This window comes from Sapajus apella, unplaced genomic scaffold, assembly GCF_009761245.1.
Source record: "Sapajus apella isolate SASKATOON/1434 unplaced genomic scaffold, GSC_monkey_1.0 scaffold2, whole genome shotgun sequence".
Taxonomy (NCBI): Eukaryota; Metazoa; Chordata; class Mammalia; order Primates; family Cebidae; genus Sapajus; species Sapajus apella.
The window spans coordinates 65,698,244-65,725,281 of NW_022436942.1; the positions used below are offsets into that span (position 1 = coordinate 65,698,244).

Below are 27,038 nucleotides of genomic sequence, written 5' to 3' on the forward strand. Positions count from 1 at the left end.
CCTCCTGGGTTCAAGTAATTCTCCTGCCTCAGCCTCCTGAGTAGCTGCGACTACAGGCATGTGCCACCATGCCCAGATAATTTTTGTATTTTTAGTAGAGACGAGGTTTCACCATGTTGGCCAAGCTGGTCTCGAACTCCTGAGCTCAAGTGATCTGCCCGCTTTGGCCTCCTAAATTGCTGGAATTACAGGTGTGAGCCAATGTGTCTGGCTGATAATTTTTTTTTTAACATCACTGTATCCCTAATACCTAAAACAATGCTTGGCACACTATAGGACACATATTTGCTGAATGAATGAATGGCAAGCTTCCAGCTGAATCCAGAGGTCAGCCTTCTCTTTTTGCATCTCTGTTCCTTCATCTCTTCTTCTCCATAAAAATAAATCTCTCATTACTCTTTACCTAATGACCTGGATTATATGTGGTCTGTTTTCTTTTCTTGTTTCTTTCTTTTTTTCTCAAGGAGAGTGGTTTCAGTGAAACAAGTTCAACAGCAGTTTATGATACTGTGGAGTGACTTGGTTTCCTCATCTGTGCTGTGTGACTTAGGGCAAGTTACTTGATCATTCTGATTTCCAGTTTTATCATCTGTGAGAAAAGGGTAACAATACCTCCTCTCCCAGGATTGTGGGAGGTTTGAGAAATGTACTAGAGCAAGTGGTAGCTGACCATGGATGGAAGGAAGAGTAGGGAAGGCAGTGAAGGTGCCGTATCAGCATGGGTTTGGACAGAAGGAGCCCACCATTGGAATTTGTGACTCTTTGTCCCAGGGTGGTCACACCTGGCATACAGGAACAATGGTTTCCTGGGGGCTCCACAGATGAGGCTGAGTCAGGCAAGTTAGAGTAGCATTTCCCCAAGGGTGACACTGGAAATGATAGTAGGTGATACACAAAACACCTTTAATTTTAATTGCAATATATTTTTATGAGTACTAGGACAATATTAGTTTTCCATTTTTGGCACTGATATGAAATTTTCTCTTAAAATGAATTTATATGTGTGAAAGAATTAGCCAATTTAAAGAAAAATATTAAGGAAATAAACTGTATCAGCAGCACACAGATATGAGAGACATCGTGATGGTGATTCCCAAATGGCTGATATTTGGGAAATGTGGTTATTAGTGGATCGATTCTCAGGTAGGCTTCTAAAATCAAACTACCAACTACCCAAACCCAGTTCAGTTAGTCACAGTTGGATTCGTTGTTTTGGTTGATCTGAACTCAGATCATGTAGGACTTTAATCATTGAAAAAATGAACCCTTAATAGCAGCTAAACCATTAGGATGTCCTGATCCAACATGCCAACTCCATCTCCCATGGCCAGCCCTCCTCAGAGACACCCTGGAGACCTCTGATCTTGCGACTAGGCTGCTGCTGTTGCTACTGCTGCTGCTAATGGTGATGATGGTGGCAGTGATGGTGACGGTGATAGAAATGATGATAGAGATGGTGACGGTCATGATGATGGTGGTCATGGTGATGGTGGTGATGATGATGATGGTGGTGATGGAGATGATTATGGTGATAGTGACAATGATGGAGATAATGGTGGTGATGATGGTGGTGATGGTGATGATGATGGAGATAATTTTGGTGCTGATGGTGATATCTGAGATGATGATGGTGGTGCTGGTGATGATGATGATGGAGATGATGGTGATAGTGATGTAATGTAATAGAGATGATGATGGTGGTGATGGTGATAGTGATGTAATGGAGATGATGATGGTGGTGATGGTGATGATGACAGAGAAGATGGCGGTGATGATGGTGAYGGCTGAGGTGATGATAGTGATGGCTGAGATGATGATGGTGGTGATGGTGATGATGACGGAGAAGATGGTGGTGATGATGATGGTGATGATGGTCATGTCTGAGATGATGATGGTGGTGATGGTGATGTTGATGATGGAGATGATGTTGGTGATGGCAATAATGGGGATGATGATGGTGGTGATGATGGTGATGGTGATGATGTGACAGTGATTGTGATGACGACAGAGATGATAATCATGATGATGTAAATGTTGGTAATGATGATGGTGGTGGGGATGGTGATGAAGATGAAGATGGTGATGGTAGTGATACAAAGATTAATAGTACTGAATACTTATTAAATACGGTATACCAGACTCTGTTCCAAGTGCTTTAAATGCTTCACATGCATTTTTTCATTTAATACTGTGAGGTAGGTACTATTATTGTCCCCATTTTGCAGATGAAACCAAGTTTAGGTGCTTTATATGTATTACTTGCTTAATCCACACAACAAATTCATTAGGTCATAATCATTCTCACTTACAGAGACATTAAATAACTCACCTAAGGTCACTCAGCTGGCTAGTAGCAGGCTGGAGGCTCTCACTCTCAGTCTCAAGAGCATGTTCCTAACCACATGCCACACTGCCTCCCCTTCCCGGAATAGGACAATGCATGAGTCATGGTGTCTGCTTTTGAGACTCAGTAGGGAAAGCAAATGTGTGGATAATTAACTGTGAAATGCAACATAATTAAACACATAATGTGTTAGACTTTATAAGCAGGCTTTGCAGGTACATAGGGATAGGGGGGACTTGAATCTGACCAGGGATATCCTGGAAGGCCTCATGGAAGAAGCAGCATTTGGTCATATCCTTGAAGGTCTTCAGTCTTCCATTAGTGGGAGAATGCAGGAAAGGGCAATCAAAGGTAGGAAAACAGGAATAGAGGAAGGGATCCTGGAAATGCAGGGCAAGCTGAATGGTGCTCTGAGGAGATGGTGAGAGGGTTAGCTCAACTAAGGCAAAGGGCACCTGACCATCAGGCTTCCCAGTGCCTTGGGGAAGTGAATGAGTGGTGTAGGGGCTCAAAATGACTCTCTTCTAGGGCTGGGCGCGGTGGCTCACGCCTATGTAATCCCAGCACTTTGGGAGGCCGAGGTGGGTGGATCACGAGGTCAAGAGATCGAGACCATCCTGGTCAACATGGTGAAACCCCGTCTCTACTAAAAATATAAAAAATCAGCTGGGCATGGTGGCGTGTGCCTGCAATCCCAGCTACTCAGGAGGCTGAGGCAGGAGAATTGCCTGAACCCAGGAGGTGGAGGTTGCAGTGAGCTGAGATCGCGCCATTGCACTCCAGCCTGGGTAACAAGAGTGAAACTCTGTCTCAAAAAAAAAAAAAAAATGACTCTCTTCTCTTCTCCACTTCCTTTTGAATCTTCTTGTTTTGAGCTTTTTAGTGGAAGTTTTTGAGAGAGACAGATGGAAAGCTAAGTGTCTTCCATCCTCACCTTAGATGGAAGGTTCAAGAAAGTAAATACCACCTCAGTAGGCTTATTATTATTCTTGTAATACAAGTAGGACATGCCATAATTCAAAGTTCGGAAACTACAGAAAAATTGTCACTGATAATCCCACTAGGGAGAAAAGTCCTCGGTCAACACTTTGGGGGGTTTTTCGCCACTGGCATTTACTTAGTACATGGTTTTTTTAAATAACATAATCCTGATTATACTGTATGCAATTTTGAATTTTTCTCTTTTCTACTTAACATTTTAACGTGAGGATTTTTTTTGGTATTGCAGTTCTATGTAAACATTTTTAATGGCTGCATAAGTTTATTATTTTATCATGTGGATGTACAAGAGTTTATTTAATCATGTTTTTCATTTTTAAACACTTGTCAAATTTTGGATCCCATAGGTAAGGTTTGGGTGCAAATCCTTGTGCATGAAGATTTTACTGCATTTGAATTCAAACATTGGGACAGAGTCCCAGAAATGGAATTACTGAGTCAGGAGTTATGAGTAGTTGTTAATACCTTTGCTACATAATGCTAAATTGCTTCAAGATGGACTGAGAGCTGGCCAAGGTTTCATTAAGCTGCCTTTGAAAGAGGGACTCAGATCACTGTGGAATGAAGAGCACAGACTTTAGAGTCAGACAGACCTGGGTTAGAATCTTGTCTGCCTCTTATTAACCCTGTAACCTTGGGCCTGTTTCTTGTCTGTAAAACACTGTTCCTTAACTTTGGCACTATTATCCTTTTGGACTAAATTATTTGTCGTGAGAACTGCCCTGTGCGTTGTAGCGTGTTTAGCAGTATCTCTAATCTCTAGATGCCAATAGCAGCTCCCTGGATGTGACAATCAAAATGTCTCCAGACATTGCCAAATGTTCCTTGGGAGGCAAAAGCAGCCCAGTTGAGGATTACTACTGCAAAAGTGAAATAATATTGATGCTTATCTTATAGAGCACTGTTAGGATTAAAAACAACATATATTAAGTACTTGGCACAGCTTTTACTATTGTTATTAGTAATAATGGTAATAATGGTTTCTCTCTGCTGTATGCCACAGAGAGGACTCTGGAGAGGACAGACTGGACTAGCTCAAAGGCCAGTCCCAACTCTAGGAGCCTTTGATTCTTTGATTAGTTGGCCAATCATCCAGCAATGTCTTTGTTCCTCTCAATCCAGTGATCAGAGAGTGGCCTGCTATTTAGAAATGGAACACCTGCAATGCTAGTTACAGGAAAGCCCCTCAGCCCTCATAGGACCCAAGCCTAACATAGGGAGCTGCCTAGAGTCCAGGAAACTGCATTATTCCAGAGAGGGGATTCACTCTTGGATAGTCCCTCCCTGCTCCCCACTCCTGCAAAACCAAGCTGCTGCAGCATGGCACCAGTTTAAGAGTAATCATTACTAGACTACATACTGCCCTGGGACCCAGTAGCTCCCGCATCTCCACATCCTTGGAACTCAGCTAACATCTCCCACATCCACCCAGAAGGCTGCAGCATTGCAACACCTGCTACACCCAGTAGTGCAGCCACATCCTCAGCACCTAAGCCCACCAGTGCCGTACACCATGGGGAACTTGCAAGACTTGCAGTCCTGCACATCAGGGAGACTGCCTCCAGGACATAGGAAGCCAAAGTATCCACTTCCCAGAACCTGAGAGCTTCCTGCCCAGGGCCACCACCAATAGCAAACTTGCACCCTCCAGCGGTCCCACATATCACTCAGGAACCTAAAGACAAGGCCGCCAGCATCAGTACCCACACACACCACCCAAGAGCCTGAGGATCAGCTCACCCAGGGCCTGCCATCACCAGCACCCATGTGTGCCATGTGGGGGCTCCAGGACAGGCCCAACCAGGGCCCACTGCCACTGCTGTTCAGTGAACCTGCCCTCTCCAGTGGTGGGACCACCATATAACTTTGTGCACCATTCAGGAACCCAAGGACTGGCCCACCCAGCATCCTTGTCCCCAGAAAAGCCATACTACATCCATGAGAAACAACTACAGTCTAAGCTAGTGAGAAACATGTAGACACTGCTGACGCTGACTATAGCAGAAGAAATCATACAGAGGCTACACTGCTGCATCCGCCCAGAATCAAAGCCAAATAACCCTATCAGGCTAACACTATAGATAGATCTACAGCAAAAAGTCTTTGCTTGAAAAAGCTACTCCATAAAATTAGAAAAAGCAACTACGTACAAAACCTATTTAATAAAATAATAGCTGAAAACTGCAAAAATCCTGTGAGTGATATAGGTGACATTCAGATAAGGTAACTCAAAGATCTGAAAATAGATTAAACCCAAAAAGGTTCCTCTGGGGCACATTATAGTCAAACTGTCAAACATCAAAGACAGAGAAAAAATTTTAAACAGCAAGAGAAAAGCAACAAGTTACATATAAGGGAATTCCCATCAAAGTAACAACAGATTTCTTAGCAGAAACTTTACAGGCAAGGAGAGAATGGGATGATATATTCAAAGTGCTGAGAAGAAAAAAAACTCCCACCAGCCAAGAAGACTATATCCAGCAACATTATCTTTCAGAAATGATGGTGAAATAGTCTTTCCAGGACAGCCAAAACTGACGGAATTTGCCACCTCTATGCCTGCCCTACAAAACTGCTCAAGGGAGCCTTACATCTGGAAGTAAAAGGACATACCCTCATGAAAACACATGAATGTATAAAACTCGCTGATAGAGCAAATACACATGTGAGAAACAGAAAAGAATCAAACATCATTACTACAGAAAAACACCAACATGCAAAGGTAAACAATAAGAGAAGAAGAAACATATACAATATAAAATTTGCAATATACAGAACAATCCGAAAACAATTAACAAAATGACAGGAGTAAGTTTTCACCTGTCAATAACAACCTTGAATGTAAATAGTTTAAATTCCCCAATTAAAAGGTATAGACCAGCCGAAAGAATAAAAAAGCAAGACATAGCTATGTGCTGCTCACAGGAAAGTCTCTTCACCTGTAGAGACATACATAGACTGAAAGTGAAGGGATGGAAAAAGTTGTTCTACACAAACAGAAACCAAAAACATACAAGAGTAGCTACATTTATTTCAGACAAAAATAGACTTTAAGTCAAAAAAAAACAAAAAGAGAAAAAGGTCATTATATAATGATAAAAGTATCCCTTCAGCAAGATAACAGTTTTAAATATATATGTACCCAACATCAGAGCACCAGATATATAAAGTAAACATTATTAGAGCTAAAGGGAGAGATTTACTGCAATACAATAATAGTAGGGGACATCAGCACCCCACTTTCAGCAATGGACAGATCATCCAGACAGAAAATCAACAAAGAAACATCAGAGTTAAACTGCACTTTAAGCCAAATGGATTTAACAGACATTATACAACATTTTACTCCACAGCTATAGAATATACATTTTTCTCAACAACATGGAATATTCCAGTTTAGACCATATGTTAGGTCACAAAACAATTCTCGACAAATTTTCAAAAACTGAAATCATATCAAGTATCTTTTCAGACCACAAAGGAATAAAACTAGAAATCAATAACAAGAGGAACTTTGGAAATACATGGACATACATGGACATTAAACAACATCCTTCTAAATGACCAATGGGTCAGTGAAGAAATTTAAAAGGAAATTAAAGAACCAACCACAGCGAAACGCATCTGTAGCTTCAGCTACTCAGGAAGCTGAGGCAGGAGGATCACCAGAGCCAAGGGGTTTGAGGCTATAGTGTTCTGTGGTCACAACTGTGAATAGCCACTCCATTCCAGCCTGGGCAACATAGCAATACCCTGTCTCTTAAAAAAAAGATTCAAAAGTTCCCTGACACAAATAAAAATGGAAACACAACATACCAAGATCTATGGTATACAGCAAAAGCAATACTAAGAGAAAGGTTTATAGCAATAAACAACTACATCAAAATAAATAGGAAGATTTTAAATAAACCACCTAACAATGCACCTTAAGGAGCTAAAAAAGCAAGAAAAAAGTAAACCCAAAATTAGTGGAAGGAAAGAAATAATAAAGATTAGAGCAGAAATAAATGAAATAGAGACTAAAAGACAATACAAAAGATCAATACAATAAACAGTGTTTTGAAAAGATAAACAAAATTAACAAAGCTTTAGCTAGACTAAGAAATAGAGAGGTCCTAAATAAACAAAATCAGGGACGAAAAAAGGAGGCATTACAACTGATATGACAGAAATACAAGGGATCATTAGAGACTCTTATACACCAACAGACTGGAAAGCCTAGAGGGGATGGATACATCCCTGGACACTTACAATCTATCACGACTGGACCATGAATAAATAGAAAACCTGAACATAGCAATAACGAGTAATGAGATTGACTCAGTAATAAACAGTCTCTTAACAAAGAACAGCCCAGGGCTGTATGGCTTTACTGCTTCTACCAAACTTTTAAAGAAGCATTAACACAATTTTTCTCAAATTATTCAAAAAAAATTGAAGACAACAGAATTCTTCCTAACTCATTCTTCAATGCCAATATTATCCTAATAATAAAATCTGACAAAATCACAACAAAGAAGAAAACTATAGACTAATATCCTCAGTGAACATACATGCAAAAATCCCAACAAAATACTAGCAAAGCAAATTCAGCAGCACATCAGAAAAATATTACTTCATAATCTAGTTGGATTAATCCTAGAAATGCAAGGATGGTTCAGCATATGCAAATCAATAGACAGACACATCATATCAGCAGAATTAAGAACAAAAACCATGTGAGTACTTAATATAGGCAGAAAATGCATGTTACAAAATTCAGCTTCCCAAAACTCTCAACAAATTAGGCATAGAGGGAACAAACCTCAACACAGTGAAGCCCATATATGACATACCCACAGCTAACATTATGTTTAACGTAGAAAAGCTGAAAGCCTTTGCCATAAGAAATGGAACAAGTATGCCCACTTTCACCACTCTTATTCAAATTGTACTGGAAGCCCCAACAAGCAGTTAGGCAAGAGAAAGAAATGGCATCCACATGGAAAAACAGAAGGTAAAATGGCCCCTCTTTGTGGATGACATGATCTTATATTTAGAAAAATCTAAAGACCCCACCAAAAAACTATTAGAACTGAATGACAAATTCAGTCAAGTTGCAGGATACAAAATCAACATAGAAAAATCAGTAGTGTTTCTAGATGCCAATAACAAACTACTTGAAAAATGCCAATAACAAACTACTTGAAAAAAAAAATCAAGAAAGCAATCCCATTTACGATAGCACCAAAAAACAAACAAACAAAAACACCTAGGGATAAATTTAACCAAAGAGATGAAAGATCTCTACAATAAAAACTGCAAAATAGTGATGAAAGAATTGAATACAGAAAATGGAAAGACATTCCATGCCTATACACTGGAATAACTAATATTGGAAAATTACCATTCTACCCAAAGAAATCTACAGTCAATGCAATCCTTATCAAAACACCAATGACATTCTTCAAAGAAACAGAAAAAAACACCTTAAGGTTGTATGGAAACACAAAAACCCTAAATAGCCAAAGCAATCCTAAGCAAAAAGAGGAGTCATCATACTACTTGACTTCAAAGTATACTAAGCAATAGTAACCCCAAACAGCATGGTATTGGTATAAAAACAGACACATATACCAATGGAACAGAATAGAGAACCCAGAAATAAATCCGTATTTCCAGCCAACTGATTTTCAACAAAGGCACCAAGAACGTATATTGGGGAAAGGACACTCTTTTCAGTAAATGGTGCTGGGGAAACTGGATGTCTATATTCAGAAGAATTAAACCAGGTTCCTATCTCTCACCATATACAAAAGTCAACTCAAAATAGATTAAAGACTTTTGAATTCAAGGCCTGAAGTGTAAAACTCCTAGAAGAAAACTTAGGGGAAACACTTCAGGACATTGGTCTAGGCAAAGATTTTACAGGTAAGACTTTAAAAGTACAGGCAACAAAACCAAACATAGAGAAATGAGCCCATATCAAATGAAAAAGCTTCTGTGTATCAAAGGAAACAATTAACAAGTTGAAGAGTCAGCCTATGGAGTGGTAGCAAATAGTTGCAAACTATTCATCTGACAAAGGACTAATATCCAGAATAGACAAGGAACTCAACCACAAACACACACAACTCTGATTTTAAAATGTGCAAAGAATCTAAATAGACATTTCTCAAAAGAAAGCATACAAATAGCCAACAAGTGTATTTTTAAATCCTTGATATCAAAATCATTGAGGAAATGCAAATCAAAACCACGCTGAGATATCTCACTCCAGTTAGAATGGCTGTTATCAAAAAGAAAAAATAACAAATACTGGTGAGGATGTAGAGCAAAGGGAATCCTCACACACTATTAGTGGGAATGTAAATTAGTACAGTCATTATGGATAACAGTGTGGAGGATCCTCAAAAAACTAAAAATAGCACTACTGTATGATCCAACAATTCCACTACTGGGCATTTATCCAAAGGGAAGAAAATGAGTATACCCAAGACATGTCTACACCTTCTTATTTACTGCAACGCTATCTACAAAACCAAGATATGGATCAACCTGTGATGAATTCATTAACAGATGAATGGATGAAGAAAATATGTATATATACACAATGGAAAACCATTCAACCATTAAAAATGAAATCCTGTCATTTACAGCGACGTGGATGAAACTGGAGGACAATATGTTAAATAAAATAAGTCAGGCACAGAAAAATACCACATGATCTTGTTCATATATGGAATCTTACAAAAATATTAAGCCCATAGAAGTAGAGACTAACATTATAGTTATTAGAAGCCAAGAAGAGTAGGGGGGTTGGAGGATAGGAGGAGGCTGGTTATGGATACAAAATTACCGCTAGATTGAGAACTAAGTTCCAGTGTTCTATGCCACTGTAGGGTGAATATAGTTAACAATAATGTATTGTATATATGTCGAAAGCTAGAGAGAGGATTTTGAATGTTCCAAGCACAAAGACATGATAAATGTTTAAGTGATGGATATGCTAATTACGCTGATTTGATCATCATACATTATATAGATGTATTGAAATATCACTGTGTATTCCATAAATATGTGCAATTCTTACATGTCAACTACAAAGGAAAAAAAAAATAGAATTGCTTCTCAGGTCTTCCTGATGCCAGCCTTCCGCCTTGGCTTTCCCTCCGCCCTCCCTTGCTCACTCCAGGCTGTCTGCAGCACAGCCTTCCTCCCGGAGGACAATGAGTGTCCACATGGCTCAGTTACCCGGCAGCCCACATCCTTCAAACTGCTTCTCCCTGGGGGCAGTGGAGGCCAGGTCTACCTCAGATCTGGCCAACCTCAGAGCTTCTCAGACTCTGCCCTCTAAATGCAGATTCACTGGAATTCCAGCTTCTGCAAGTTCATCCTGCAGTTTTTCAGAGTCCCCAGGTGGCATCTGATGTGTAGCCACCACTTCTTCCTGCCAAGCTGTGGCCCACAGCCTATGGCCTTGGCCTCCCATGAACCTGCATGAGCCTATGGCTTGGGCTGCCTCGGAGAACCCTGACCTCCCAGCCAAGGGCAGGACTAGAAAGTCTCCAGGCCTTTCCAAAGCTACTGGCATCAACCCTGCTTCCACAGTCTATGCAGCTCTTCCCCACTCTGCCTACCAAGAATACTACCACCAACAGACGCCAGTGGAAGGTGTGCTGAGCTGTCTTGCCAAAACCCTGGGGATGTGGGAGCAGCTTGGAATCTCCAGAGGCCTCACTGTGTCAGTACTGCCCCGAGGGCATGAAGACCCCTGCCTTCACGGGGCAGCGTGGTGTGGGGGAGAGCCAGATGGCAGCAGTTTGCAGGCCAGTTCTCGCACCCAGTGGCAGTGTAATTTCAGTCTTACCAGTTCTCTGTGCCTCACGCTCCTCATTTGTAAGATGCATATGCTGTCAGGACCAGCCCCATCAGGTCATGTGGCACTCAAATGGGTGCGTTAGATATAAAGTTCCGAGAATTATCCTGTACACGGGAAGCACTAGCTGCTGGTTTGCTACCATCCACTTTAGCCTCCTGTGGTGTCTCCAGAGCTGAGCTGCCCGAGCGCCTCCTCCTTTTCACAGCTTTCAGGGAGCAGCTCTTTCAGTTCTGCCAGGGGCCAGGCAGGAAGTCTGATCAGAGAGACCAGGCTTCTTTTGATTTCAGCACCAGCTTCCTTCCAGGTCTCCCTTGTTGTTGAGCTTCTTCCACCCCTCCAGGTTCTTCCTGCTTGGTGATTTATTTCTTACAGCCTCCTTGGTCACTTATACAGGTTGACCCATCTGCCACCCTGCTCTCCTCCAGACAGACAGTAACAGGGCAGACTCTGAGAACCCCAAGCGGGAAGCTCTGCTCCATCAGCAGAGGCCAACCAAGCTCCTGAGCCCCCACCCCACCAAATGGGCCTGACTCTGGAGTCTGCGATGGCACAGACTTTGGGAGATGTTTGGGATTTGAGCCTCAGACTCTTCATCAGAGTTTTTAAGGACCACACCCAAAAGTAGGTTCCCGATTTGTGCCTTTTTGGAGGCACTGTATTGAAGCGACAAACAGCACAAGCCCACATTGTATGTCGAACTCCAGGTTGGAGTGACAGCCTGCTACTTGATGAATGACACCTAGGCTGCTTGCCTCCTCCCTCAATTTTCCCGTCTCTGAAATGGATATAATAATACTCACCTCGTGTGGTCCTTATAGAAATCAAATCAGAAAATGTGTCTAAATGCCCTGAGACATGGTGGGTGCTCAGCATATGGGGGCTTCTACCTCTGCTGTCTCATCTTCCTGCACTCTAGGTCACTGTCCTCATCAGGGAATTAAAAACATTGTCAGAGTGCCTGATCCCACCCCAGGCCTCTATCTTTGAGTTTTCTTCTAGCTTGCTTCCCAACTTTTACCGACTGGGAGCTCTAATTCTGACCAGTGGCTGGAGCTTCCGCTTACAAGGCTAGAATGCTCTGGGTGCCTGGAGGCAGGCACTCAGTTTAGCTTCCTTTTTTTCCTTCCTCTCAGGGAGTGCAATCTCTAAAAGATGAGAATGGAGAGAAAAAGGAAGCAGTAGCAGCTAAGGATCTCAGTGCACCCCAAAGGGACCCCAGGAGTGAGCAGCTTTGCAGTTCAGAGTCCTAAAAAAGTCAACCCAGACATGAAGCAGCAAATCAGGTGCTCAAGGTTCAGGGCGCTGGCAGGACCTTTCTGTTCCACGTACCCAGCATCCTGGTCCCACCACTCAGAAAGGAGGAAGAGCAGGCAGGCCACGAGCCCAGGAGAACTGCTTATTTAATGCCAAGTGTGCCAAGCATTTGCACATTTTGCACTTAACCCTCATAACCGCCGGAGAGGTGAAGATTATTCCTCACCTGAGAGGTTAAGTGACTCACCTGTGGTTTCACAGGCTAGAGCTGAGACTTGAACCCTTTCCTCCGACCCCTACCTACCTTTCAGCAGTAGTTCCCCACATTTTCCATCTGCAGAAGCATCTTCCCTGTGATCTGCTTCTAAAAGAGAATGTTATTCCTTGTTGCTTTAAAAAATATCTTGTTTTTTTTCAGCTGTGGTAAATGGAGAGAGGAGAGGCAGGCTCAGGGCTGGGTATGGGAAGACGCAGAGAGGTGTAGGGATGTAACCCCCACTGTTAGTCTATTTGTGCTGTTTTTAGTCTGTTAGTCTCACAAAACTCCTGAGACTGGGGAATTTATAAAGAACAGAAATGTATATCCTCATAGTTCTGGAGGCTGGGAAGTTCAAGATCAAGATGCCAGCCAGGTCAAGGTCAGGTGGTCTGGCTCTGCCTCTAAGATCGTGGCTTGTTGCCATGTCCTTATATGGCAGGAGGAGGAAGGGCAAGAGAGGAAGAGTGTCCCTGCTCTAGAAGAGAGAGAGAGAGAAAAAAAAATTTACCCTTCCTGTGCCTTTTTGTTTTATCCTGGCCTCGACCACTGGGATGGTGCCTGCCCACACTGGGCAAGGACAGGTCTTCCTCACTCAGCCCACTGTTTCAAAAGTCAGTCTCTTCTGAAAGCACTCTCACCAGATACACCCAGAAATAATGCATTCCTGGCTGTCTAGGTATCTCTTAATTCAGTCAAGTTGACTCCTGAAATTAACCATTATACCCCCCGCTCCTATCAACCCAAGGCCCTGATCTGTTGGCCAGGCACTGAGATCAGCAGGTGGTAGTCTAGTTAGGCTGTCCTGATGAGGCCTTAGGACTTAGATAACATAGAGGTTTCCTTTCTTTTGACAATTCCTATTAGAAATAGGGGTTGCTTGGGCATGGGTGCTGTGGCTCAATCCTATAATCCTAGCACGTTGAGAGGCTGAGGCAGGAGGATCACTTGAGGCCAGAAGTTCAAGACCAGGCTGGGTAACAAAGCAAGACTCCATCTCTACTATAAATAAATAAATAAATAGCCAGGCATGGTGGCTTGTGACTGTAGTTGCAGCTACTTGGGAGGCTTAGGTGGGAGGATTGCTTGAGCCCAGGCTGCAGTGAGCTATGATCGCACTGCTGCACTCCAGCCTGGGTGAGAGAGTGTCTCTTAAAAACAAAAAAAAAAAGAAAAAAAGAAAAAGAAATAGTAGATGCATGAAATCTTGTCTTGAGAAGGACTTAAGGCTGCATCTATAATCAATCAGTCAGTCAGGAGTTCCGTGAACCTCTTTCCTGTAGTCAACTCCCCCTAAAGCTGGTGAGCAGCCCTCTTGTCAGTCATCTTTTGAAGTAGTGGCCCCTCCCTCAGACAGGAAACAGGGAGCCAGGATGTGAGTCCTAACCCTTCAGTGGAGAAACTCCTGCCTCTCACTTTGCCTCATTTACTTGAGTTTGGATGTTAGGTAAACGTGTCATGTTAGAAGGTGCAGCAGGATGGTGGAGAAGGGGTGAGATCTACAGGCCTGGTTTCAGCTGGACAGTGAGAGGGGATGAGGGAGACACATACCCCCAACAGGGGCTAGCATAATGTCAGACACTGTATTAGTCAGCATTCTCCAGAAAAACAGAACCAACGGGATTTCTCTCTCTCTCTTTCTCGGTGAGAGAAAGACTGAGAAAGACATTTATTTTAAGGAATTGGCTCATGTGATTATGGGAGCTGGCAAGTCCAAAATTTTGCAGTGCAGGCCAGCAGGCTGGAGATTCTAGTAAAAGTTGTTGCAGCCTGGAAGCAGAATGCTTTCCTCCTCAGGGAACTTCTGTCTTTTCTCTTAAAGTCTTCAATTAATTGGATGAGCCCCACCCACATTATGGAAGGTAATCTGCTTTTCTCAAAGCCTATTGGTTTAAATGTTAATCACACCTAAAAAAAATACCTTCATAAGGGAACAAGAGACACTAAGGCCTACTTGAGGGTAGAGGATGAGGGGGTGTGACGGTTGAGAAACCATCTGTTGGGTACTGTGCTGATTGCCTGGTGACAAAATAATCTGTACACCAAACCCCTGCGACATGCAATTTACTCATGTCACAAACCTGCATATGTAACCCCTGAACCTAAAAGAAAAATTGGAAAGAAAGAAAAAAACCTTCTTTACAGTAACATCTGGACTAGTGTTTGATCAAACAACTGGGCACCATAGCCTGGCCAAGTTGACACGTAAAATTAGCCATTACTTGCTGGGCATAGTGGCTCATACCTGTAATCCCAGTACTTTGGGAGGCCAAGGCAGGTGGATCACCTGAGGTCAGGAGTTTGAGGCCAGCCTGGCCAACATGGCAAAACCCCATCTCTACTAAAATTACAAAAAAATTAGCCTGGCATGGTGGCGTGCACCTGTAATCCCAGCTATTATTTAATATTAAATAATATTAATTATAGCGTGATTCTTTTAAATTCATTTGAATCTTAATTACTTTAAAAAGAAAGTCTCCATTTGATATGAGCCCCTAACACTTCTCTAACACCTGTTATATTTATAACGAAGGAAAATGGGGCCAGAGTTTAACTAGAAATTAATTGCATTTGATTTTTGAACAATGTGGGACTTTGGGGCACTGAACCCCAAAAATCTAGTTGTAACTTTTGATTCCCCAAAAACTTACTACTAATATCCCACTGTTGACCAGAAACCTTACTGATAACATAAACAGTCTATTAACATGTATTTTATGTCATATTTTTATATACGATATTCTTACAATATGTAAGCTTGAGAAAAGAAAAGATTATTAAGGAAACCAAAGGAGGAGAAACCACATTTACTATTCATTAAATGGGATGGATCATCATAAAGATCTTCATCTTTGTCGTCTTCATGTTGAGTAGGGCCAGGAGGAGGAGGAAGCAGGAGGGTTGGTAGGAGGGTTGGTCTTGCTGTCTCATGGGTGGCAGAAGTTGAAGAAAATCCATGTGTAAGTGGATCCACGCAGTTCCAGCCTTCGTTGTTCAAGGGTGAGCTGTAGACTGTTTTGTTGTCATCAAATTTACTTGTACAGGGCCAGGAGTGATGGCTCATGCCTGTAATCCCAGCACTTTGGGAGGCAGAGATGGGAGGATTACCTGAGGTCAGGAGTTCAAGAGCAGCCTGGCTAACTGGTAAAACCCCATCTCTACTAAAAACACAAAAATTAACCAGATGTGGTGGCAGGCGCCTGTAGTCCCAGCTACTCAGGAGGCTGAAGCAGGAGAATAGCTTGAACCCGGGAGGCGGAAGTTGCAGTAAGTGGTGATCATGCCACTGCAGTCCAGCCTGGATGACAGAGCAAGACTCCATTTCAGAAAAAAATTTTTTTTACTTTTATAGTGACTATCTATTTATGTCAAATGCTACTGATCATTCATATATGATAGTGATATTATTTTTCCTTTTTAGATAGATATCTTTAAACAAAACAAAAGGAGTCCATTTAAAATTAAGTAAATAACAGTAGAAGTGCTGCCTGGATACAGCTACACTCATGAAGGTGGCATGCAAACCATCCAAGTTCTGGAAACGCCCTCTTAGCCAAGAAAATTCCAGGCTTCCAGGATCAGCCAGCCTCCCCACAGGAGGATTTTCCTCCCCACAGGAAAATCCTCCCTAAGCAAGCAACCTGGGAGCATGCAGATTCGGTTCGATTAAGGAAAAGGCTGGTTTCCTTCTGAGTAAGAAAGAAAGACCAGCATGTCCCCAGGGCCTATTGGCATTGAGAATAATACTAACCCTAACCCTAACCCTATTCCCAGAGGAAATCACATACTCACAAGCTCAGAGGCAACAGAGAGCGTAGCCCATTCTCAAGGAGCCCCTGTCCTCCAGGAGCATGGTTAAGTACATAGATCCTGGAGCCAGGCTGACTGGGTTCCAATCCTGGCTCTTGCACTTATGGCTATGTAACCTTGAGAAGTTACTGAACCTCCCTGGGCTGCCATTTCCTCATCTGTAAAATGGGCTTATAAAGGTATCTACTTTATAGGTATAAATTAAAGTGCTTAGAACTCCGCCTGGCATAAATTGAGTGCCATTATAAGAGTGAGTTGCTATTCTTAGGAAAGACTGACAAGGAAAAAGGCAATTCCAGAACAGCACCCTCAGTGCCTTAACAAGGAAAGCACAGTGTGAAAATCAAGTCAGGACAGGGATGGTTCCAGAGGCGGCTTCCTGGAGGAATTAATTTATAAGCAGATACCTGGATGATCAGTAGGAGTTATCCTGGAGAAGAAGAGGGAGAGAATGTTCTAGACAGAGGGAATAGCATATTGACAAGGCTCAGGATCAAGAGCGAGCATAGCCCATTCTAGTGACTACACTTAAAGCAGTGTTGGCCACAACACAGAGGGTGTGTCACAAGGCAAGGGAGGCAGTATGCAGGAACGGGACACAAAGGGCTTCCTGTGCCTTGTTAGAAACATTGGGTTTCAGAAAGGCGGGGTTAAAATGACCTTAGCAGCCCTCTGTGCTTGAAACAGCACCACAGATTCGGTAAGCCCTCCTGTGCCGAATGAATCCATTCCTCTCTGCTTGGTGTGTGACTTCAAGGTCCCACTGGACTACTTCATTTAAATAAGGGACTGCAAGGACCAGAGTGTCTACAGAGATCTTCAGGTCCAGTTTCTCTGCCAGTGTTGGCTGCCTGGAGGATCTGAAATCTTCCTTCTGTCCACAGGTGACCTGGTGTCCCGTGCAATGCATCACCTGCAGCCCCTCAATGCCAAGCACCACGGCAATGGCACCCCCCTGCACCACAAGCAGGGGGCGCTGTACTGGGAGCCCGAGGCCCTGTACACCCTTTGCTATTTCATGCACTGCCCGCAAATGGAATGGGAAAACCCCAACGTGGAGCCTTCCAAAGTCAACCTCCAGGTGGAAAGGTAAGAATTGCCTTGCCTTGACTTGTGGTGGGTGGGTACTGCCTCTGGGGAAGGGCAAGTGTCTGGGAGGGGGAGGATGTTGGGGGTAGGAAGGGCTCACTTCCTAAAACTTGCCAGAGGGGTCTGTGTGGGAAACTTGCACCCTGAGGGGGTATCTTAGACCCATGTAGGGGTCCTTGAAATGGGTTTTTATAGGCCTGGTTCTGTTTAGGATAAAACTGGCCTATGTCAGATAAGTGGGTCTGCAAATTCCAGAGGGGTAAGGGCCTCTGCAGTGAAGGGTGGCTTCCTCGTGAGGCAGCCTTGGACGGCGCCACTGCCTCGGGTGGGAGTTACCGTCATCTTCTTTCATCCTGGCTGCCCTGGGGCTCGGGGGACCCAGAAGCACCTACGCAGCCTGAGTGGGCCTTTCAGGTGGGCAAGGGGCTCAATTGCCCAGGGAAAGGCAGTGTGACTCTTCTGTGAAGCCAAATCCTCATGGGGAAGGAAGGAACTGGGAGGGGACCTGAAGGCTGCCTGGACATGTCCTCTCTGCCTCCTCACTTCCTTTAGCGGTGGGTTCATAGATCATCTTCCCACAGCATCTCACGAATCAGGCCCTTCCTCAATACAGGCCCATTTACTCTAAATACTGTAGGTGTGACCCATTTTTCAAAGAGTAGTTAAGAAAGCAGGCTCTGTGATCCCAAATGCCTACATTCAAATCCAGGCTTTTCTAATTAAAAGCTGGGGGGCCTTGGGAAAGGCATCTGCAAAATGGGGATACAAAGAGTAAATCCTACATAGGGCTATTTGAAAATTAAATAAATTGAACAATGCCAAGCACATAGTAGGTGCTCAATAAACATTAATTTTTATTGTTGTTGTAGATATGATCTGCATATAGCTGAACAACTCCCAATTTGGGCTTCTACAATTTTCCTTTCTGTTACTTGGTACCAAGTGGTTTTGAAAAGCTCATTGGATGCTCTGTTTCTGCCAGATGGATTGGGGCTGAATTGGGCTCTCTTACAAAACCATGTCTCTTGGCTTTCAGTTAAGGGAAAAGAATGGAACATAGGCTATACAGAGGTTGCTGTTTCTTTTTTTAATTCTTTCTTTCCTTCCTTCCTTCCTTCCTTCCTTCCTTCCTTCCTTCCTTCCTTCTTTCTTTCTTTCTTTTCTTTTTTTTTTTTTTTTTTTTCTTTTTTTTTTTCTTTCTTTCTTTCTTTCGACAGGGTCTCACTTTGTCACCCAGGCTAGATAGAGTATAGTGACATGATCTCTGCTCACTGCAACTTTTGCCTGCCAGCTCAAGCGATTCTCATTTCTCAGTCCCCAAGATGCTGGGACTGCAGGTGTACCCCACCACACCCAACTAACTTTTGCATTTTTTGTAGAGACAGGGTTTCACCATGTTGCCCACGCTGGTCCCAAACCCTGGCTCAAGCCATCCTCCTGCCTCAGCCTCCCAAAGTGCTGGGACTACAGGAGTGAGCCACCGTGCCAGGCTACTTGATCTTTTTCTTTAAGAATCCCAAGTTCGCATCAATATTTCAATCCAGTCTGGAGTTAACTTAATCAGGGAATTAACTCCTTAAATTACTCAGGTCTCCCACCATCCACAACAAATTGATCAGTACCTTGTGCATATTTTCACGTGCGAACATGCCTCAAATGGAGAGGTGGTAAAATGCCCATGGGTGAAAAATAATCTTTCAGACACACCAAAACTTTGCTGTCTCTAGGTACAAATCCGAAGACTCTGAGGGAATGGAAACCATTGGCCTCAGCCTGTGGGGTATCTGGCTCTTCACTCCCAGCCCTGACAGCCCGTCCGGTAATGCAGTTTCTCTGGCTCAGCTCCCTCACATCATCTCCAGCTCCCACCTCCATGCAAATGAGCCCCTCCCACTCTGCAGCTAGACACTGGCTCCTCTGAGCTCCAGAACCTTCTCGTCCCACTCTGCCAGCTTCCAGTTTCCACTGTCAAATTTCATACTTGCAGGCTGATCCTTCTTCTCCTAGCACCTTATTCTTTTCTGCCTCACACTTACCGTAATTTGTAACTATGTGCGTATTTCTGTGTTTATTGCCTGTAAAGCTTCATGAAGGCAGAGAACACATGTGTTTTGGCCATCACTCCTCAGCTGATGCCAAACTCAACATCTGGAGCAGAGTGGAAGTCCACAAATATTTGTAGAATGAAAGAATGAACAAACCTATTGATCTAAGTGCCTATGGGGCAGTTCCATTTGGAGAGCTCACAACCACCTCAAAACTAAAGCCATCATCTCTCCCCTAAAATCCACTGCTCTTCCTTTCTCCCCAGGCTTTAAGAATGGTACCACCATTGGCCTGGTCACCCTGGTTAGAAAACTGAGACTTGACTGGCACTCCTTCCTCTCCCTCACCACCGCCAGCTGGTCAGCAGGTCTTGCTGAGGCTGCATCAGTAAGATTTCTTTATTCCTTCCCCCCAGACCACTGCTACTGCACGGCTCAGGACCCCATCTTTTCTACTTCAGTTTCTACTGTTGATGTCTACACAGTCTCCCTGCACATGAGCTTGAATAATCCTTTGACCTTGGGAGGCCGAGGTGGGCGGATCACCTGAGGTCAGGAGTTTGAGACCAGCCTGGCCAACATGGTAAAACCTCGCCTCTATTAAAAATACAAAACATTAGCTGGGTGTGGTGGTGCATGCTTGTAGTCCTAGCTGCTCAGGATACTGAAACAGAAGAATTGCTTGAACCTGGGAGGCAGAGGTAGCAGTGAGCCAAGATCATGTCACTGCACTCCAACCTGGGTGACAGAGTGAGATTCTCTCTCTCCTCTGACAAAGGCTGGGCACGGTGGCTCACTCTTATAATTCCAGCACTTTGGTAGGCCAAGGTGGGTGGATGACCTGAGCTCAGGAGTTCCAGACTAGCCCTGGCAATATGGCAAGAGCTCATCTCTACAAAAAATACAAATATCAGCTGGGCATGGTGGCATGTGCCTGTAGTCCCAACTATTTAAGTGGCTGAAGCAGTTGGATTGCTTGAGCCTGGGAGGTCGAGATTGTGAGCTGAGATTGTGCCACTGCACTCCAACCTGGGTGACAAAGTGACAAAGTAAGACCCTGTCTCAAATAATAATAAGAAGACAAAGAATAACCCTCGGATGAGCTCCATCTTCCTCACAGCTACCAGACTAAAACTTCTAAATGTAAATCTCCCCATGAGACATCCTCCCTGCTCATGCTCAGCACAGCTGCCCAGCTCCCATTACACTTTCTATTACACAGATTCATTTTTCCTCTTGAATCTCCTTCTGAACTCAGAATGTAGTTGGAGTGGCTGGAAGTCAAAGAGGACCCTCTAGAGCTTCTAAACCTCATGGGAAAAGTTTTAAAGAGGCACAAGCAGGGAAGGAGAATGAAGAGAACATGTCCCAGAATTTGTCAGAGCCGTTTATCTTGTTCTTTCCATGCCTTTTTGCAAGAGTCAGCATAAAACACAAAGTGGAACTTAACATTTTCCAGCTTCTGTTCACTGTGATCCTCTGGGAAGCATGCAGATTGGAAGTCATATAGTCCTTTAGATTTGGATCCCAGCTCAGCTTCTTGTAGCTCTGTTATTTCACCTCTTTGAACTTCCATTTGGCTTTGGTAATGAGAGAACACAACCATCCTCATGACACTGGTGTGGACAATGAATTAGACATCATCATAGCTAAGACGTCCAGTGCCATGTCTGGCACAAGGGGAATCCCCTTCCTCCCTAAAAAAATCACTTATATTATATTTTGGGGCTCTAAAATGCTGTTTTCATTGTCCTTAAAGAAAGCTGTATGTAATTCTTTCTAGAGGGATCGTTATTTTTTCTGACTCCCTGATGAAATAGGCTTTGGTGTTTAGCACCAGAAAAAAACACGTGGAAGAACTTCAGAGGCGACAAGGCCTCTGTTTTCAGTCAAGTGTTTATTTATACCAGCTCTGTACCAAAGCCTCCAAACAAGAATTTCCAGTGGCAGTTAGGACTCTAATTTGGAGTTATTTCTTTCTCCTCTCTCTCTCTGTTTCCTTTTATTCTGCAAATCTATCAAACAGTATCATCTCCTTGACTATCTTTATTCTAACAAAGTCAGGTAGGGCCATGATGCTTAAATGGTTTTCTACTAGACTATAAGCTCTTCAAGAACAGGAGCTGTATATTATTTGTTTTCATCTGTACTCAACAGACAGCCTGGGAAATATTGGCGAAATGTGGATTATTTTATGCCTCAAACCATCCCTTCTTGTCAGAACAGCCTTTCTTGGCTGACGTGTTTGGAAGGAGGCCTGCATGCAGCATTTTACCATTTCATGTGGGCACAGCTTTCGAGTTGCTGCATTTGTTCTGGATAGTTTCTTTTCTCATTGCAGGATTTGAAGAAGCTCAGTGCCAGTGTGAGATTTCTGTAGTCTAACTTTTTCCAGGACTTTGGCTACTATTTCTTGAGCTTCTAAAATCATTCAAGTACCTCCATTATTTTTATTTTAAAAACTCAAACTTTGTAATATTTATGATTAGGTGATATTTATTTTCCAAATAGTAATGATAAATGAAAACACATTAATTTTGATGGTAAGGACCATGTGAGGGTATTGTTTTCAAATAGAATCATCCTAAATCTAGAATAAGGTTTTCCTCTCCTGTATCATTGCTGGAAATATCAGTGATTCCTAGATGTCTTTGGCCATGGATGATTTTAGTGATTTATTACCATAAATGAAAAAATAGTAGGATAAATGGGAGTATTTTGTTGCCTCAGGTAGCTGGTAATGCCTGGGGTAACTGTAGGCAGCTTCACTTGGAAGATTAGACAATTAAATAGTTCAGCCCCCTTCCAATCTCACTGAAAACAAACCAGAATTTAATCTAAGGTAATGGTAGCTCTTGTTCCTTTTGCAAACAGAATGTACAGACATTTATGGCAGGGAAATTTCTGCCAGGGGAATTTCAACCACAAAGATGAGTATACAATCACCAATCACGAATTGTTTGAGGAAAACTAATAATATGAAACAAAATAATCTTAACAAATGGAAGAATTTACACTTGAAGAAACAGAGTTAATAAAGCAGACATAACAGACATTAGCAGTGAATGACAACCAAGTACATGTTCCACGATACTCATTCTACCAAAAAATCACCTACAACACATTAGATCTTAACATTTTTTATCTCGGTGATGAATGTGACAAATGCGATTCAAATTTCAACATACTCCTATGGACATACCTGCAGTTATGCAATAAGTCCAGAATGTTATTTATAGCTCTACTCTGTTCTTTTCCCTTAAGGAATGTAAATCAGAATGCAAGTGCTTAGAGGCATCCTTTCTACAAGTGGCACTATTAGTCAGGATACTTAGTTGCAAAAGCTGAATCTCCCATGACTCTTTAAAGCAGGAGGAAGACCTCTGGGGGGCCCAGTATGGGTAGAAGATTAACAAATCTTTTCCCCTTATGCATGAAAATTTGACCTTGAGTTAACTCTCTAGTTCTGTTCCCTAGGAGAAAACCTTATAAAAATTGCAGTTTCAACTGTGTTTCTGGGAAACAATGCTTATGGTCAAAATGACCCCAGATTGACAAATTACATCTGGCCATATGGTACCAGAAATACTCGATGAAGATCCAGAGCTGTGGGCTTCCCTGAATATATTGACTCTTGTAACTGGCTGTGTCCTTTGAAGAGACCTTGGGAGCTGTCGCTATGGAGTTGTTACAAGAGACATTGGTTTACAAACCAGGGCAGGGCAGCTCCCACAATCGCCCATGTGGATCTCAGCTCCTCACACCTGCATGCCCCCTGAACAGGAGTTATGCTCCTCATAACTGGGTGAACTGCTACAAGGACATCTGATACTGTCCCACTGGGCCCAAGGTGGCCTATGATAGTCCCATGAGTCTAAATTTTTAGCAGATCTTAATAAGACTTCTGGTAGACATTGAAGCCAGAGAGCCAGGGTTTGAGTCTACATAACCTGGAAGAGTGAAGAAGTAAAGTTTGAAAGCCTCATCCCCCATCATTAGAATTTTTTTCATAATCTTCATTAGTGTTTACAGGGTATAAAATGAATACACTTATTAAATAAAATGTGACAAGTCAAAAAATATAAAGAAGAAACTTTGAATCACTCCCAGTCTCTGTACCCAGGGACAAGTATTATGACTATATAAGGTAATTTCTTCTAGTCCAGGTTTCTGTGTGTATACAAAAGGTTTTGGTGGTTTTACAATAGGATCCAGATAGTACACCTACTTTTGTTGATTTGTTTCATTGGATGGCCTTCAAAAGCATGATTTTTTATTGGACTCTTCTGTCATTGGACAGGAAATTTAGTCAAGAGAGATCTTAGAACAGAGAAGGTTCACTTCTTCCATGTTGAAGCTCATGAAACAGAAGCCCACATTGAAGAGGGACTTGCCTGGATCACAAGCACATTTCCAGAGGCTTTGCATGGCAGTGCTTCTGTGCCTCTACTTACGTTTTGCCCTCTTGGAATGCTTCCTTCCCTCAGTGCCGTCCTCTAGCTACCTCCCTAAGTTCATCCTTCAAGATCCAATTGAGGCATCACCTCCTCCAGGAACCCTTCCCTACCACTTCCGATTGTACTAAACGATCAGTGCATAACATATAGTAAGGGCTCAATAAATGCTTGCAGAACTGAACAGAGCTGGGCCTCAAACCTGCATGTTCCTGCTTCCAGCCCAGAGAGCCCTGTTGCAGAATCAACTCAGGCAGTCCTCCGTTTGGTACTGGTTCTTGCATTCAAGGGCTGTGTGACCTCCAGGCCTCAGTTTCTTCAACTGTGAACAAGAAATAATTTCTACTTCATGGGACTCTTTCAATGACAAATAAATGAACTTACACGAGTGTCATGCATGGTCATTGACACCATGGCAGTTGATCCACAAATGGTGGGGAGTACAGACCGATCTCTTTGATATTGCAAGGGATTTTGAATAACACTTACAAATGTGGCAGGTCCCGCTCTAAGTACTTTATGCGTATTAACTAATTCATTCCTCTCAGTGCTCCTTGAGGCAGGAGCAGATAGCCTTACCTCTTCCCATTTTATAGATGAGGAAGGTTATGCAGATTGGGGCAAGTCTGTAAATACCACAAATGTCAAGTGAGTGATTGGTGACTACAGGGAAGGGAGCTACATGCTAAGGGAACAGAATATGCACCATTGGGGGAGGAAGGTGAGTGGACAGAGAGTGAGACCTTGTCCAGAGGAGGCTTTGGATGCAGCCACAGACTGAGTTAGAAGGAAGCTTGAGAGACTCATTAAGGCATCAGGACGTTCTCAGGCTGGGCATGGTGGCTCACACCTGTCATCCCAGCACTTTGGGAGGCCAAGGCAGGCAGATCACTTGAGGGCAGGAATTTGAGACCATCCTGGCCAACATGCCAAAATGCCATTTCTAGTAAAACTACAAAAAATTAGCTGGGCGTGGTGGCACATACCTGTAGTCCCAGCTACTTGGGAGGCTAAGGCACAAGAATCACTTGAACCTGGGAGGTGGAGGTAGCAGTGAGCAGAGATTGCACCACTGCAGTCCAGTCTGGGTGACAGAGCAAGACTCTGTCTCAAAAGAGAGAGAGAGAGAGGAAAAAAAAAAAAGAGAAATTCAGAAAAGGATGCTGAGCAGAGCGGTAAGAGACCAGAACTGTGTCTGAGTGCCTGAGACCCCAGTAGAAGCATAAGAGATGGTAATGGAGAATACTGAACACTTGATGGGCGTCTACTGCGTGTCCTGTACTGTGTGAGGCACTTTACATACAGAGTTTAGTTTAACCACCACATCAACCTCGGGAAGTAGGTTATGCCTCGCCTGCAGATAAGAATGTCTTTGGCCCTAAATTGCTGCTTAGTAGGAAAATGTTATTTGGAATCTTCATAGCACGTTTTTTAATTCATAAAGAATATTTGGATATGCTTATGGGGTACAGTGTGATATTTCAGTACATGTATACATCAATGAGGAACAATAGCTCTAGATATTTTTTATTCTGCAGCCAGAACGCCTAAGTAAATGTCAGAGCTCTAATCCTCATTAGCTGTGTGGCCTTAAGTAAGTTACTTAACCATTCTGCGCGTCAGTTAATCATAGAATCTACTTCAAAGGGCTGTTATTAAGCAATTTTGTGTTAATATATTTAAAGCACTTAAAACTCAGCACACATTAGGCTTTTTATAGATGATGGCCGCTGTTATTCTCACTGCCGTGGCGTTTATGACCTGGATATACATTCTAGCAGAGCCTCTCAAACATTAATGATTTGAATCACCTGGGATCTTCTTAAAATGCAGCTCCTATTCATTAAGGCTGGGGTAGGGCTTGAGAGGCTCCAGTTCTAACAAGCTCCCAGGTGAGACTGTTACTGCCGGTTCAGGGACAACACTGTGAATAACAAGGTATGGTCGTTTTTTGAGCCTGTGTCTTATCTCTGTTCCTTAACCTAAACCAACCTCCATTTTTAAGTTACCTAAAGGCAAGAAATCAGCTTTTGTAGTGTCTTTTGTCTCCGCGGTAGAGCTCAGCCTGCCATAGGTGGTTATAAATATTACTCAGACTTTGAGGGCTGGAGTGAACCTTGCAGGGCCGCGACTCCCCTTTCCTCATGTGAGGCTGGATCCTTCTGCAATTTGCCGAAATGAATGGGCTCCCAAGGTCAGACGTGGCCAGCCTGCAGAACTCTCAGGCTTTGGAGCAGTGGCTGCCGAGGAACAGCTTCCAGCATCCCAATTTAATAATCACCCTCGGCCTAACAAGGTGGCCAGCTCCTCTAATGTGGCTCAGGAATGGCAAATGAGTGCCAAGCTGTGCCAGGGAAAGGCGAGGCATGATTTGACAGGTGTCCTCCCTGGGAAAAGCATCAGGACAAATCCTAAACTTCACCCGCTTCAGGGCTGTTAAACACCTCCGGCCTCTGGGGCTTGTCAAACAGCTCCCACTCGGTTGCCCAGGAGTTCTCAGCAAAGGAGAAGAAACCGTTTCTGACCACAGGTGACAAGCTACAAGGCTTAAGTTTAAGAACAGCTCTCTCCCAACACACACGTTTAGTCTGAAGAGATGGGTAGGCTGCACCTGTTCATTTCAATGTCCAGGTCTTTTTGAAATCCCACTAAACTGGCTGAAAAACCAATCCACTTTGGCCTAATCCCAGCTTTTCTTTATATCATAATAAAAGGGAAAAAAAATCTGACTTCTATGATACAAAGACTAGGGAGCTGGAGCTACACTGTCCAGCATGGTCACCACTAACCATGTGTGGCTATCTACATTTAAGTGGATTTAAACTAAATAAACTCCTCTACACCGTGAGCCTCATTTCAGATGCTAGACAGCTACATGTGGCTCCTGTCTTGGACAGCATAGGCATTTCCATCATCACAGAAACTT

General features: G+C 43.1%; 1 protein-coding gene across 4 annotated transcripts in view; it reads left to right on the forward strand.

The window, feature by feature from the left end:
* BTBD11 (BTB domain containing 11) overlaps positions 1-27,038 on the forward strand; it is a 341,753-nt gene that overhangs the window by 210,643 nt on the left and 104,072 nt on the right. For all 4 annotated transcript variants that reach the window (XM_032300222.1, XM_032300202.1, XM_032300213.1 and 1 more), the window contains exon 3: positions 17,409-17,613. In XM_032300222.1, coding sequence (XP_032156113.1) covers positions 17,409-17,613 — 205 coding nt within the window. The remainder of the gene's footprint in view (positions 1-17,408; positions 17,614-27,038) is intronic.